Below are 14168 nucleotides of genomic sequence, written 5' to 3'. Positions count from 1 at the left end.
GAACAAAAGAAAACTCATACATACATAGAAAAATTTACGTTTTTTTAAACTTCTTTAACAGCAAATAAAGCATATACTGCATATATTGTAAATTTGGTTTATACCTACATCTCTGAAAATATTTTAAAATAATGTTATTAAGGACAGAAAATTAGAAACATTTCTTGCTTTTATAGCCCTTCAGCACTAGTACCTGTCAACTTCTCCCTAGAGATCTTATAAAGTATGAGTAGTCAACTATCTCTTTCTCTAGATTACCTTTTGACAATGACTCAATGTCCTTCCCAACACATAATTATGACAGATACAAAAGATACAAAATCTATTTAATAATATTAAGTGCAACAGTATGAAACCTTAAGCCATTACGAAATAAAAAAACTGGTAACGACAACACCAATTTCTTAATTAATTCACTAATTGACAAAAAACAGTTAGTTATACTTCAGCTTACCATAAAAGCAAATTATTAAAATACGATTTCTTCGGTCTAATTGCCATCTGTTTAAGTGAAAACAGGCTAAAATATGTAGCAGGTGCTAAAAAAATTTAAATTGTAATTTAAAAATAAAAGAGACTTCATCCCAGAACCCCAATAACATTTAAATGTGCTCTACACAACTGAAGGAATCTTAAGTTAGACTTTAATCTCAGTTAGACTTTAATCAGTTTGAATTTTCCCCAGTACTGTAAAATTCATTATTTGCATTTCTAAATTCTTAATCTAGCCACTTAGAGGTAAAAAAACTTGCATTCTGGACAGGAATAATATGTTTCAGGATAAATGGTAGAGTGGGATACTGTACTTTGACTAACTATAGCTCCCAGAGTGTTTTTCAAAGCTAAGTCATCTCAGGCTGTTTAGTTCAGTTTTCAAATCTTAATGATATAGACAAATATAACAAGATCTGACTCTAAGAAGAGGTGGTAACATCTCTGAATCAAACAAGATTATGGCTTGTATTTATTCTACATATTTTCTTTGATCATTTAAATCTGTCTTGTTTCATCAGTCAAATTCCAGCTACCCACTAAATTCACTGAAACACTGAGGTAGGGCAATTTCTAAATAATTACGGTCAAGGATAAAGAAAATTAAGGTCAAGACAGCATTTGAAGACACTGGACTTATTTTTAAATCATACCACATGGGTATTCTAACCCATTAGAAACTTCAACTATGGTTTGGATTAACCATCTTTCAGGAGGGTATCAATATTACCCCTGGAACTTTGGGAGACTGAGGGATGTGAGGCCTTGTGAAGCCTTTAGTTTTTTGGGTTGTAAGTTGGTTGCACGTGTGCTATAAAAGCACTACAAAAAAAACGATTTCCAACTTGGTACCTATATTCCAAAAATATACTAAACCTCACTACTGGAAAGTGAGCTAACAACTCATATTTAAATACTTTAAGATACAAATTTCTACAAAGCTAAAATGTTTAATAAAAAGCCCCACGTCTCTGTCTTTATATGCCAAATTACAGAGTGAAGATAATATCCTAGGGTTCAGCAAACATTTACTAGAATCTTTAATTGATTAGGGCAAGCAGCCATGCAAATGTCTTACAGACATCTTTAATTCATTCTTCTGAGGGCAGTTAATCATGGTACGCTGACAGCATAACTACAGTATATTGACAGCACTATGACTGCAAAGAGCTCACTCTTTTCAATGCATTCTCTAGAATTACTTTTTTTTCCAAGGTTTAAATGTCATAGCCAGGATAGATTTAGCTGTCAATAATAATAATATTACATTTAAAGATAATTTTCAAATGAGTCAGAGGCAATTGTTACTTTGAACATATCTATAAGTGATAATATTTTAAGAACTACATCACCTAGTAATCTAAACTATTGATATTTCCTCCTCATTATTCCCACCTGCTTATTTTACATCCTGCAGAATCTAATGTGTCCCTGTGGATAAGGCCTGTAACCTTTTTGGACCTCAGATTTTTTATTTGTAAAATGATGAGGTTGGAGTAGTTTATCTCTAAGACCTTTTCTAATTTTATCAATCTCACGATTTATGGTGTCTCAATAGTCACTTTACATCAAAACAACGAAGAACTTTACTGGGATAATGATTCACATAAGGGAGGGAAAAGAACAGGAAATTATCCAGGTAATTGCTGTATTGGTTTTTTTGTTAGTTTGTTTTTTTTTAAATTTTACTATTAGCTCCAGTTTTGCAAAGTTTATAAAAATTATTTATGCTTTAGGTTCATCAGGATATTGTAATGAAATAGCAAATAAAAACAACTTGCAAAACCATGAGACATAGTAAAAGAAACAACCAAATAAAAAAACCAAACAGTGCTTACCTGACCTGTTTCAAGCTGGCTTCTTTTTCCAGAAGACCACTAGAGCAGTGATAAACTAGCATACTGTCTGCTAAGATGCCTCAGAGAATGAGAAACAAAGGACTACTTCAGGGAACAAAAAACTGTAGTTCAAAAAGAAAACAGACGTTTTAATTTGTAATAACTTTATGCCATTTTCAAAATTTAAAAAAAAATTGTCACTTTTATGTCAAATGGTATGTATAGCTATAGAAAAGGGGAAAATATATATACACATACATATACATATATATTTTTTCCCTTTCCAGCTTGAAAATATTTAGAAAGCATTTTTGTAACTTTGCCTGAGAAATTTAATTTTTATAATTTAAAATTTTCCTTTCTAATTAACAGGCAGCCTTACAAATTACTACTTGACTTCTCAACTTGAGTTATGATTTATCCAGGACAACTAATAGTAATAATAGCTATTTCAATATTTCAAGGACCTATGACTTTATTCCTCCTTGATTACACATTGCATTACCCTATGCTGTAGGGAACAGTATCAGTGAGATAGCTACTGTAGCCTCACTGAATCACGTGTATCCAATTTGTTTCCAACCAGTCTATCCAAAATGAATCCTTATATGGCAGACAGACTCTGCAGACAGGCTCTTAAAGTCCAGTTTTTCTAGACTAGCCTGACACAACTTGCCAGAACTTATGTTCTACTTTCTGGGCTTCAAGGACTCCATACCATGAAGAGGCACTGAAACAGCAAAGGGACAAAGAAGTAGGGGCAAAATGCTTTAATCTCAATAATCAATATATTGTAATTTGTGAAAGTGAAGTTAACCTCATGCTCATTATTCAACAGGCATTTATTAATGCAAGGAAGGTGCTAGGGTACTGGGGATAGATGCTACAACAAAAGGCCTGCCCTTGGCAACTGTCACAGAGTACTAGGTCTACCATAGCTTCCTCTGCAACTATCAATGCTTTTTTTTCTTTAAACACAGGCAAATGTCCCCTGAGTTGAATTTGTTGAATTCAGAATTGTTAGTAATAAAGAACGCTGAGGTAATTTTAAAGCAATATATTTCCTAGCAAAATTTGTTTTAAGATCTAACTAGAATTTCTATGTTTTTGGACACCTGGAATACCAATACCAAAAGAAAATATTATATGCAGAGAATAGGTTCTAAATAAAGAGCAGAATGAACATTCAAAGCTAACCTGGGGATTTACAAAGGCAATTTATAATGCCCTCTACTGAACAGATTTAGTTATTGACTCACAACAAAATAAAGCACACCCAAAAAAAGTTATCTATGCAAAAACGCTGTATGCATCAATTACAAATGTCCATAAAAATCAGTTCTACGATAATTTTACTACTACATCAAAACATGCAACACACACACACACATATCTCCATGTAGCAACACAACTGTAATCTGGTCATTTGTTTGCTGCAAAAATTACTTGGTTTATGTATTACTAAAGTAAAAGTGAAACTCTACCAATCTCGGGAGTGCCATGCCTGTAACTGAACACACAAGTTTGACAGTCTGTCCATAATGGATATAGCCGTCTCTCACTGTGAATTCTTCTCCTTCTGATTCATCATCATCCACTGTAGAAAACAAATCAAACTTTGTCATGTTACAATGCATCAAATGCTCATGAAGATTATACTCATTAGTGTTTGTTTTTTAATATTTTTAAAAAGAAATTATAATGTTCAAAATGAAAAAATACTGAAAACATGTTTATACTCACAGAGATGAATATAAAATGCTCCCCACTGTTGTGAACTGGCATGGAAATTCCCTCCTTCTACGTGTAAATATCTGGTGCTGACTGTTTGTGATCGAAGTCGATTAAATAATGCCACTTTTGTTCCTGAAGCTATGCATACTGTGAGTGAAAACGTTTTCTATTATTTTTGTCTTCTGAGCATTTATATTTTGTATTTAGGTCTTTTTAATGAGTAAATAGCTTCTGCATAAATGTTCAAAAAATGTCATTTTCTAGATTTTATGGTCCATAAAATAGATTTTATGGAAACCTATCAACCCCCAAAAATAAACTTATCACTTGTTTACGGAATAAACAAATATGTTAACATTAAGAAAGGAACTAGATGTAGCATAGTAACTGTCATCCTCTAAATTTCACTTAAAAATTGAAATCAATTTAACGATTTGAGATATATATATTTTTTTCCCCCTCATTCAATGGAAAATAAGATCGTTAACGTGAGAACAGGCTCCCTTCTTTCCTCTTCAATGTTAATATTATGCCTAATTGCTCGTAAGCTGATTTACCAAACTCAATAATACTTACAGTCAGCATTTTTCAATGACTGCTTCTTCTTAGAAGGTTTGGAAATAACTTTGATCCGTTTACTGAGGAACACACCAATGTCATCACTGTTGCCATAGAACATTTTTACAGACAACATGAAATGCTTTCGCTTGTCTGAATCAGATATATACAGTGTTTTGGCTGTGCAATAATTCTGTGGAAAGAAATATTTAATTGCACCAAAACCATAACAATACATTATCAACAATTTAGAATGGCCATGGCCTGGCTGAGTATGGCTTTAAGATTTGTGATATTTCAATGAATATCTTATAACCATTAGTGTTAAAAAGAAAGATAACCTTGAAAGTGAAATTGTCTCTTAGAAAGTTAACAAAAATTCTTCATAAATAAATCTTAAGAAATAACGTAGCAATTTTTCCTTTCAATTTTAATATTTAAAAAAGTTAGCCTCCTTGCTGTCAATACAAATAAATCTTTTTAAATGGTTTTTAAAATAATTACAGTTCATTCAGAAGACATACATTTAAAATGAAAAATCCATGATTGTCTTTTTGCAAAAGAAAAAAGGGAAAAGCGAGGGTATATATGAATCTATTTTTATAAAAGATTTTAGCATTCAGTTTTCTAAAAATACCATATAAAATGTTACTTTGATGTGCATTTGGCTTTATTTTTCTTTAAAACTGACTACCAAATAACAAAACCCCAAAGTTTGTGGGAAAGGACACTTCACTAATTATGCCACTAAATCACATAGTAAAAGGTTAAAAAAAATGAAATATATAGGCTGTATCCATTGAAAACAATGGATAATAGGAAAACAACCTTTGTTTAAATCAGATAAGTGCCAAATGCTTTGCAAACTTTAAAGTGCTATACAAAGGCTGGCTAGTCTATCTTCAAAGGAAGGGATGTTTGATGAAATAGGACCACAACTGAACACTTAATGTTGATATGGTGGACTGAAAAATGGTCCAACTTACGATGCAATAACTGTTTATCAAACTGGAACTATGAATGGGCATACCATCTAGCATGTAAAAAAAAAGGTTTAAAAAACTGCCATGAATTTTATTTGCTGCTATTTTAAGACCTCACTGAACTTTCATTTTTACAATTTTAGGTTTGCAACTTCATTAGGAAAAACACAAATAATCCATTACCTCTAACTTTTAAATGGAGAAACAGAAACATAAAAGGGTTATATGATAGAAGGAAATAGTTACATCTTCTTAATTTTTTCTTGGTAAAATCCTCAAATGTGAAAAATATTTTTATGTAACAATGTCATATTTCTTAAATAGGCATATTTTAATTTGATTTACTTCTATTTAATCACATATATTTTTTAAATCTAAGACTGAGTTCATGTGATTTTGCCCAATTTCTGCTTGTTTTGTTAACAGAATAATTTAGAAAGTGGATGATAAACCTCAAATTTTTGTTTGCTTTAATTTGCTTTGCTAACTAGATGTACTGCCTTAGTAGCAGAACAAAAATATTTCAGGCTTATCTTAAGATTTTTAAATCTTAAGATATTTAAAATATGGAGGTATTTAAAATATGGAGATACTTTAAAATGGAGGTTTGGTTGCCATCTTGAATTTTTTTTATATTTGATGAGGTTTTTATAAATTTAAAAGAGCCTTAAAAGCTTGGTGAGGATTTGCTCTGCAGACAGCAAATTTAAGATGAAGCTAATAGTAATAATAAAAACAAACAAACAAAAAAAATAGTACTTTGCACTCACATAGCGCCTTTCATCCAAGGATCTCCAAGCGCTCAAAGATGGCATCTGTAAGCTGTTGTGGCAGGAGCCATGGGTCCGCCATACTTTTAAAGTGACAGCATAGTAGGTCAAATTAGCCTAAACTATGGAATTGTTCTGCAACATAAGATGAGGTCTATGAAAATGAAAATTAATGTACTGAAGTGTACATACACTAATGCAGGGAGCAAACACTAAGTGTCTCTAAATTAAGGCAGTTACAATCTAATAGGAATAGCTTAATTTGGGGTGGAAAGAATAGTTGTATACAATCTAAACAGGAAAGGAGGAAGTAGGGAAGTTTAGCATTATATATTAAGAGTAAGTTAAGCTGTCATGGTAAAACATTGGTTAGCAAACACAATAGAGAAAAAAGTATCATGGATATCTGATCATGTGAATTAGAGGCAAACGAGATTTTGTCTTTAAAAATCAAACCATCTAAAGATCACTCTTGTGGAAAAACTGAAATTTAGTTGTTTCAATTCATAAAGTCAGATCATAAGAAATTTTACTAGAACTACTACTTACTGGTAGAAATGGGTTGGTTAAAAGCAGTAAGGAATTGGGATATAATGAATACAAACTTCTCAAATTTCCATACAAGGAAAAAAAAGGAAAAAGTTACTATGACAATAAAAATATGTTGTCTTTGTAAAAGCTAGAAACTTAAGTGTATATATATATTTACTTCAGCATACAATGTTGTTAAATTAGTCAAAGGAGCTCTAAAATAAAAATACTGCAGGTGACAATTTCCCTAAAAGAGAAGTATAAAAATACTTAGTTCATTTTCAAAAGGGGCAATATAAGACACTGAAGAAAAGAAAAAGTTGCCAAGGAAAAAAGCAGGAAAAATAATTGATCTGAATAAGACTACAGTTATAAAAATTCATTTTTCTTGAGTAAAGTACTTAAGACAATACGAGCAAAAGGGATGTGGAAAATAAAGTATAAAACAGATAAAAATAAGAACACTAATAATTTAGATACGAAATTCATGAATTAGCTTATTCTAAATTCATCTATATAAGAAACAATTAGGGAAAAGAACTTTCACAACACATAAATATAAGGCTGATAAAGGAAAAAAAGTATTGCCCTTAGTGATCACTAATACTAGGGAGAAACAAATAAAATGCCATTGCAAAGAACTTTTTGTGGTATCTAAATTCTTTTGCTGTTAAACACTTTATTATTAGTATCTTGTTTGTCTCATCTTGTTTGATGGCGTTCAGATGCAAACAGTCCTTAGACAAGTCACTATGCTATACTCAAAAGGAAGTGGCTTTGTCAAATATTATCCATATAAATAAATAAAAGAAGTGATGGTGATTCTAAAGAAGTACTAGGATTGAAGGTTTTGCTGCACAAAGATTAATTCGATGTTGAATAACCATTTACTTACATCATGAGGCATGAACAAAATGTACAATATCAATTTCTTTGGAAAATAGCTTTCTCTTCAAAGAAGTGTATAAAAAGTCTTATTTGACTTTTCTGTGAAGTATAGGTTTCTGTACACCTTGCATCCAGAGAATCACTTTCTAACTATAACATTTTATCAGCACTACCACCACAAAAAGAATTTACATAATGAATTCCTCAGAGCAGCCCTCTAAGAACTTTATTGATTTAAGTATTATTATCCACATTTTACAGAATAGGTTACTCAGGTTTAGCAAGGTCACAACTACTAAATGCTGAAGTCAAAATTTCAAACTAGGTCTTCTAAGCAGTACTCTTTCCATCTTCCCACAACGTCTTATACTGAATTCCTTTTAAAGTAAATGAAAAACATGATACTATAGTTTAAAAATAGATTCCCTATAAATTTGTGATTAATTATACCTTTTAGTACAGAAAGTGTGAGCATTTGTTAAAAGTATGGGTATGAATGGAGCAATGGTAAATAGTATTTTCTCCAAATCTTTTTTTTCCCTGCCAGATCAAATTTTTGCTTTACTCTCATTTTTTCATCTAAATAAAATGTTTCTTTTGTTAGCCAGGGTCTCTCTTCATTAACCTACTGTCTCCTCATGTATAACCAACGCTGACCAAAAAGTGGTAAATATGATCGCCCATGTAACTTTTGAGCAACAAACTGCTTTATCAACACTTTCCAATGCCATATCATCAGGTATTAAATATTCTATTATAATGATTTTTACTCAAGGTAATGGTTGTAAAGAAGTTATCTGGACAAATATTTCACAAATAACATTTTTCTTGTGGGTCAGAGGTAACTAGGAGTAAGTTGAAAACCTAGAACAAGACTAACTTTGGCATGTACCCCTCACTTCTGTGAAAGATAGAGCTCTGGAAGGAAGTTCTACAGGACTGTACATGTACCAGTGATTAGCTCATACTGACATATAATGGAAGATAGCATAATAAGCCCTGTCTTGGGAAAGCAACTACATGGGAGCAGCTTTGGAAGATGATGGTCACCAAAAGAAATAATGGGGTTAAATGTTTATAAAGACAGACCTGGAGTGCCTGAGTAGCTGGAGTTCCCGAGTCTCTGTCATTTGTATCACTTGACTCTTTCATTATCTCTAATGCTGGCATATCACTTAAATACATCGAGTGGCTACAGGCAAACTAAACAGTGTAAGAAACTAGTCCATTGGAGGAAACATATAAAAAATAATTATTTTGCTAAATTAGTAAAAACTTTTCAAAGTCAATTAAAATTATATTTCTCTAGACAAAAAAAATAGACCTTAGAAATATATTGGAGACACTGAATAGGCTGGGAAAGCAAAAGGGAGTGTGCACAGTGCCAAAAAAGAATTCAGTGTAGCAGGATTTAATTTGGACTTGAATTTAAAAAAGTCAGGTCGATATACAATCTAAGGAATATTAAGGAGAGAAAACCAAAAAAGTGATAGTAGCTTGCAACCTCTTTAGTTTTCATTGCAAGGCCTATAAGTGGTTTTTGTTTTTTTTAACATCTGTTTAGATATCTGTTGATATCTTTAAGTTGCATTTGGTTGCAAACAAATAATTTTATTTAAAATATCCTATGTTAAAAGATACTTATTCTGGAAATGTTTTACATAAGCACATGTATAAACTCTCTCTGACTACTTAGGGGAGTAGGGGAGGGAGGGACAAGAACTTGGAACTCCAAACTTTAAATAAAAACGTTAATAAAAAGATATACATTCAATCAGTTCACAAAGTAGTTAAATATGAAAAGCAAAAGCTTAAGGAGCTATACAGCTTAAACTTACATGACATTTAAAGCCAAATGGGAGAAAACAACACTTGAACAGCTAATAAAAATGAATGAAAAAACTATTTAAGATTTTGAAAGGTAGAGGAAAGAGTTAGTTATTTCCTGAATATAAAAGAAGAAAGAATTAAGTTAGACATTAACATAGCATGTCTGACAGTAAGGTCAACTAGCTAATGGTATAATTTGCCAAGGGAAAAAGTTTAATTACCACAAAAAACTTTGAAATAAAGCTTTTTTGAAAAAAGTTTTTGAATAAAACCTTATCTCTTATGCCTAGCACTATTTTTGTTCCATGTATAAAGCAAACTAACCCATTTTTTTTCTGTGTTTAACTTAGAATCAAATGAATTGTTTAGAGAATTTGCCCAGGGTTTTTTTTCTGCCACTGCAAAGAGATTACCATACTGTTTCCCTTAAATTCTAATGATTATGCCTCAAAAAAGCAGATGGAAAATTAACAATTAAACATTCTACAACTGTTAAATTATGACTCTCTAATTTGCTGGTGGCTTTAATTAGAAATCTCAGACTCCTTGATCCAGTGAATTCTGTCAGCAGGCTAATAACCTTAATGTATGTCACTGTAAGGAAGCCAACATAGGTACCAACACTTAGCTAGTTGTAGACTAGTTGCCCAATATGTATCTTTCAAATCCTGACTTAAAATTTTCATTAATTTCTCTAGGACAGAAAGAACTCTGAAATCTATAAAAAAACTGCTCCCCCCAATTAAAAAATGAATATGGGTGCCAAAATAGTCCTCGGATGAAAATACGGCCAGGTCTTACTGTACCTTTCCTTCCAAGTTCAACTGCTGCATTTCTTGGTCACTATTTCCTATTCCAATAAATGCACATGGCTGAGATTCTTGTTCGGAAGAACCATCACGTTCCATTTGCTCTTTTTTTTTCTTCCATCCACTGCCCATAAGATATACACAAGGAGGAGGACAAAAAAACCTGAAGATAAAAAACAAAAAGGAGGTACATTAAAACATTTATATTTCAAATGATCAGTAAATAAGATTCTTACAACTGAATCCCATTAAAATACACTGGAGGAATCCTCACATATGCTCATATATTCCCGTGAGCTTGTTAAAAGTGAACTATATATGTATCTCAAAGTTAGGCTTCATTCAAACAGACAACAGATTCTTTAGGACAAGACAATTTTGTTACACACACACACACACACACACACACACACACACACACACACAAATACAGTATGCCAGTAAAGCTTAGAAAACATCATTAGCTTTAGTTACTGAAATCTAACCCACCAGCTGATCTATTTTAGTCCTCATCTAAGAGGGCTTTGTTGCAAGAAGAATTTTATTACAACAGATCATAGATTTAACACTTCTATAGAATTATGAAAAGACTTCTGGTATACATATATATTTGAGGATTATAGATAAGCTTTCACTACATGCCACTACAATACCCCATCACAGTGTGGAGGTGATCTTAGGTCTTTGACAGTTATGTTGGAAGAAGTTAGTTAACAGTGGAACACCCCAAAAAAAGTGAGAAAGGGATGGGAGTCAGTAAGCTTGAGGGCAGGACAGAGCCAAATCCACAATGGATAATGCTGACAAGGACAAAATTTTTGTTCAGAATTTTTGTACAGTGCTACATGGTGGAATAAGGGGGCAAACATAAGACTGGATATAATCTGAGTACTCTTTAGAAGAAAGACTGGTCAAGTTTCAAAATTCTCTGGCACAGGTGCCAACAACAAAAAAAAAGGGGAGAATATTTGAGCAAGTATGCTCTTATAGAATACTTGGAATGTAGTCATGAAACAAAAATTATTTTTGCTAGAATTAAGAAAGGGTAAACTTCACAGAAGCTCAAAAAAGCTTCCAGTGAGTAATAGCTGCCTTTTTTCTCACAAAAAAATCAGCAAACAATTATTAATAATGTGCTTTCCACATGCCAAAAAGTGAGATTTTTTTCTTTTAAAAAAATCAGTCACCAACTATGTATAATGTGCTTACTATGGGCCAATTAATTTTTAAAATGTACCCTATTTAAATTGGTTTCATCAGAGAACTCTGGCTAGATATATAACAATTTTATTTAGTATTCTAATAAAGGAATTGTGCATATTAGGTAGGCTTGTATTTAAATAAATATGGTTGTTTCCAGCATTTTGGTCATAATTATACTAACAACTGTTATCACATTTTCCTTCTGATTTTAAAAGATTTGATTAGTCTTGGTACTTGAGGAAGCTGGTCAGCTTAATGCCTTTCTAACACAGGCAGCTGTCTCTACTTCTCAAGAGCCTAGAAGATTTTTCAGATTTATACTATAATTATGAGTTTATTGAATAACAGAAGATACCTAATTAATAATCTCATAATTTTAACTTCTGGCATATTGGGGGGGGGGAATCTTTTACATACAATATTCTATTTGCAAAATGATGTGTTTCAGTCTATCCAAATACGGGGACTGAAGCAAGTTCGTTAAATTAAAACAGAAGTAGGTATTTCCAGCTTAAATTTCCTAATTTTCCACACAGCAAATAGCCTAATTACAATTTCAATTAAAATACTTTTTTAAATCATTGAAAGGCATTTTACCCTGGTTTATGGTATGACAATTCCAAGCAAAGAATATCACACTACATATTTACAGTGTATGTTCTTTGAAAGTCAGGCTTAAGGATTTTGGGCTATTAAGGTACAAAGATGAATTCAGCTATAGACCTGTCTTCTGCTGAGCGGTTTAAACATCTGGTTTGAGTGAAGACATACATGAGAACTGCTATTAAAAAACCATTAAAGTTTGCAGATATAGTATACAGAATTTGAATAACGGTACTCATTTGATGTAATAAAACTAATTTCTTTGATGATTTAGGACGTAAAATGTATAGTCAGCATAAATTTGTAATAATGTAATTATATGCTTTGACCCAGTGATACGACTAATATACTTGTTGACATATTTTTTAAAAGGAAGGAAAAGGACTAACATGTACAAAAACTTTTACAACAACTTTTAGTAGTAGCAAAAAATGGGAAACTATGGGAGTTGCCCATCAATTAGGAAATGGTTGAATAAAGTATACTATCTGAATGTAACGAAATACCATTAAACTATACAGATGGTTTCAGAGAAAGCTGGAAAGACATAATTGATACATGGTGAACTGAGCAGACCAAGAATAATTTATATAACAACAATACTGAAAAAAAAGAACCTGTAAAATCCTTAAGAACCCTGATCAACAAAATAATCAATCATGATACCAGAAGACCAATGATGAAGAATAACACCCATTCCCTGAGAGAAGTGAAGGACTTAGGGTGTTAAGAATGAGACACACACTTTTGGATATGGACATTAGGGAAATTTATTTTGTTTAACTATGCCTATTTGCTATAAGAAGTAGGAGGAAGAAAAAAATCCTTGCTTGTTAAGCGAAAAAAAAGATTAAAAAAGAATGGACAAACGTAGCTTATAGTCTGGCCACTAAATAACGGCAACCCATGAAACCAAGAAAAATTTTAAATTTCCCTTGCACCTGCAATATTCCTTTACTTTTACAGTGACAGTGTCACAGTAGCAGAAAAGGTGCCAAAAACATAGTTTTCACATTAACTATGAAGAACATCATTAGGAGAACCAAAGCATGTTTTAAAAAATTGATATTCATGAGATAAAGGAAATAAGATAACACTTGTCTCATTTTGCTGCTCGTAAGGAACACAAACAAAAAGATTAGCAGAAGATAACTGTCATACAACTGTTGAAGAAGATGAAGAGGTAAAGAAATTATAAGAATTTCACAAGAGCCTCCAAACCAAATCAACATATAATCTGATACTGAGAAACTTCAAAGCAAAGGTAGAAAGGAGAGAGAGCAGTGAAAAAAATATTAGAAAATATGGCTCAGATTTAAAATACACTAGAGGCCAAAGACTTGTAGACTATTTAAAAGTCTCATGCCTATAAATTATGCACATTTCATAAAATCATAAATTTGAGAGTTGCAAAGGAACTCAGCAGCCATCTAGTTCAACTCATGTATGAAAGATTTCCTCCAATAAACATACTTGAAAAATGCTTGTTTAGAATCTTTCTGAAGACCTTCAAAGAGGCGAAGCCCATGACTTCTAGGGAAAGGACAACTATAATGTAAAGTATTCTATTTTGGGACAACTATAATGTAAAGAAGTATGCTCTAAGTTTAATTTTGCCTCTTTTCAACTTCTACCACTTGTTCCGGGTTCTACCATTTTGAGTCAAAAAAGAAAAAAACTCTAGCCTAGAAGAAAGGCAGAAGGCTTTGGTTTTGGAGAGTACAAAATGTCACCAAAATACTTAAACTGACTCTGTCTTAACAGATAGGAAATGACTAATTATTGTTGTGGGAATCATTTCAGAATTGGCTATATAGAAGCAATTAGACATAGAATAGTTAAAATGCAATAATAGTAAAAAACAAACTTAGCGTACTGTCACATAGAGCAATTAATAAATACTTTATCCCTCCCTACTTGCTCCATCAT

At 32.1% G+C, this 14168-nt stretch overlaps 1 protein-coding gene across 10 annotated transcripts in view; it reads right to left on the bottom strand.

Annotated features, from left to right (window-relative positions):
• Positions 1 to 14168, bottom strand: part of RBPJ (recombination signal binding protein for immunoglobulin kappa J region) — a 110342-nt gene that overhangs the window by 4806 nt on the left and 91368 nt on the right. For 9 of the 10 annotated variants that reach the window (XM_072620414.1, XM_072620407.1, XM_072620408.1 and 6 more), the window contains 4 exons: positions 10431 to 10596; positions 4641 to 4815; positions 4074 to 4211; positions 3815 to 3927 (listed from right to left, as the gene is read on the bottom strand). In XM_072620414.1, the coding sequence (XP_072476515.1) occupies positions 3815 to 3927; positions 4074 to 4211; positions 4641 to 4815; positions 10431 to 10596 (592 nt within the window). Of the gene's footprint in view, positions 1 to 3814; positions 3928 to 4073; positions 4212 to 4640; positions 4816 to 6375; positions 6511 to 10430; positions 10597 to 14168 lie in introns of those variants that run through there. The other variant, XM_072620416.1, reaches the window with a different exon arrangement.

This window comes from Notamacropus eugenii, chromosome 6 (assembly GCF_028372415.1).
Source record: "Notamacropus eugenii isolate mMacEug1 chromosome 6, mMacEug1.pri_v2, whole genome shotgun sequence".
Classification (NCBI taxonomy): Eukaryota; Metazoa; Chordata; class Mammalia; order Diprotodontia; family Macropodidae; genus Notamacropus; species Notamacropus eugenii.
This window is presented reverse-complemented; position numbering and strand designations above follow the sequence as displayed.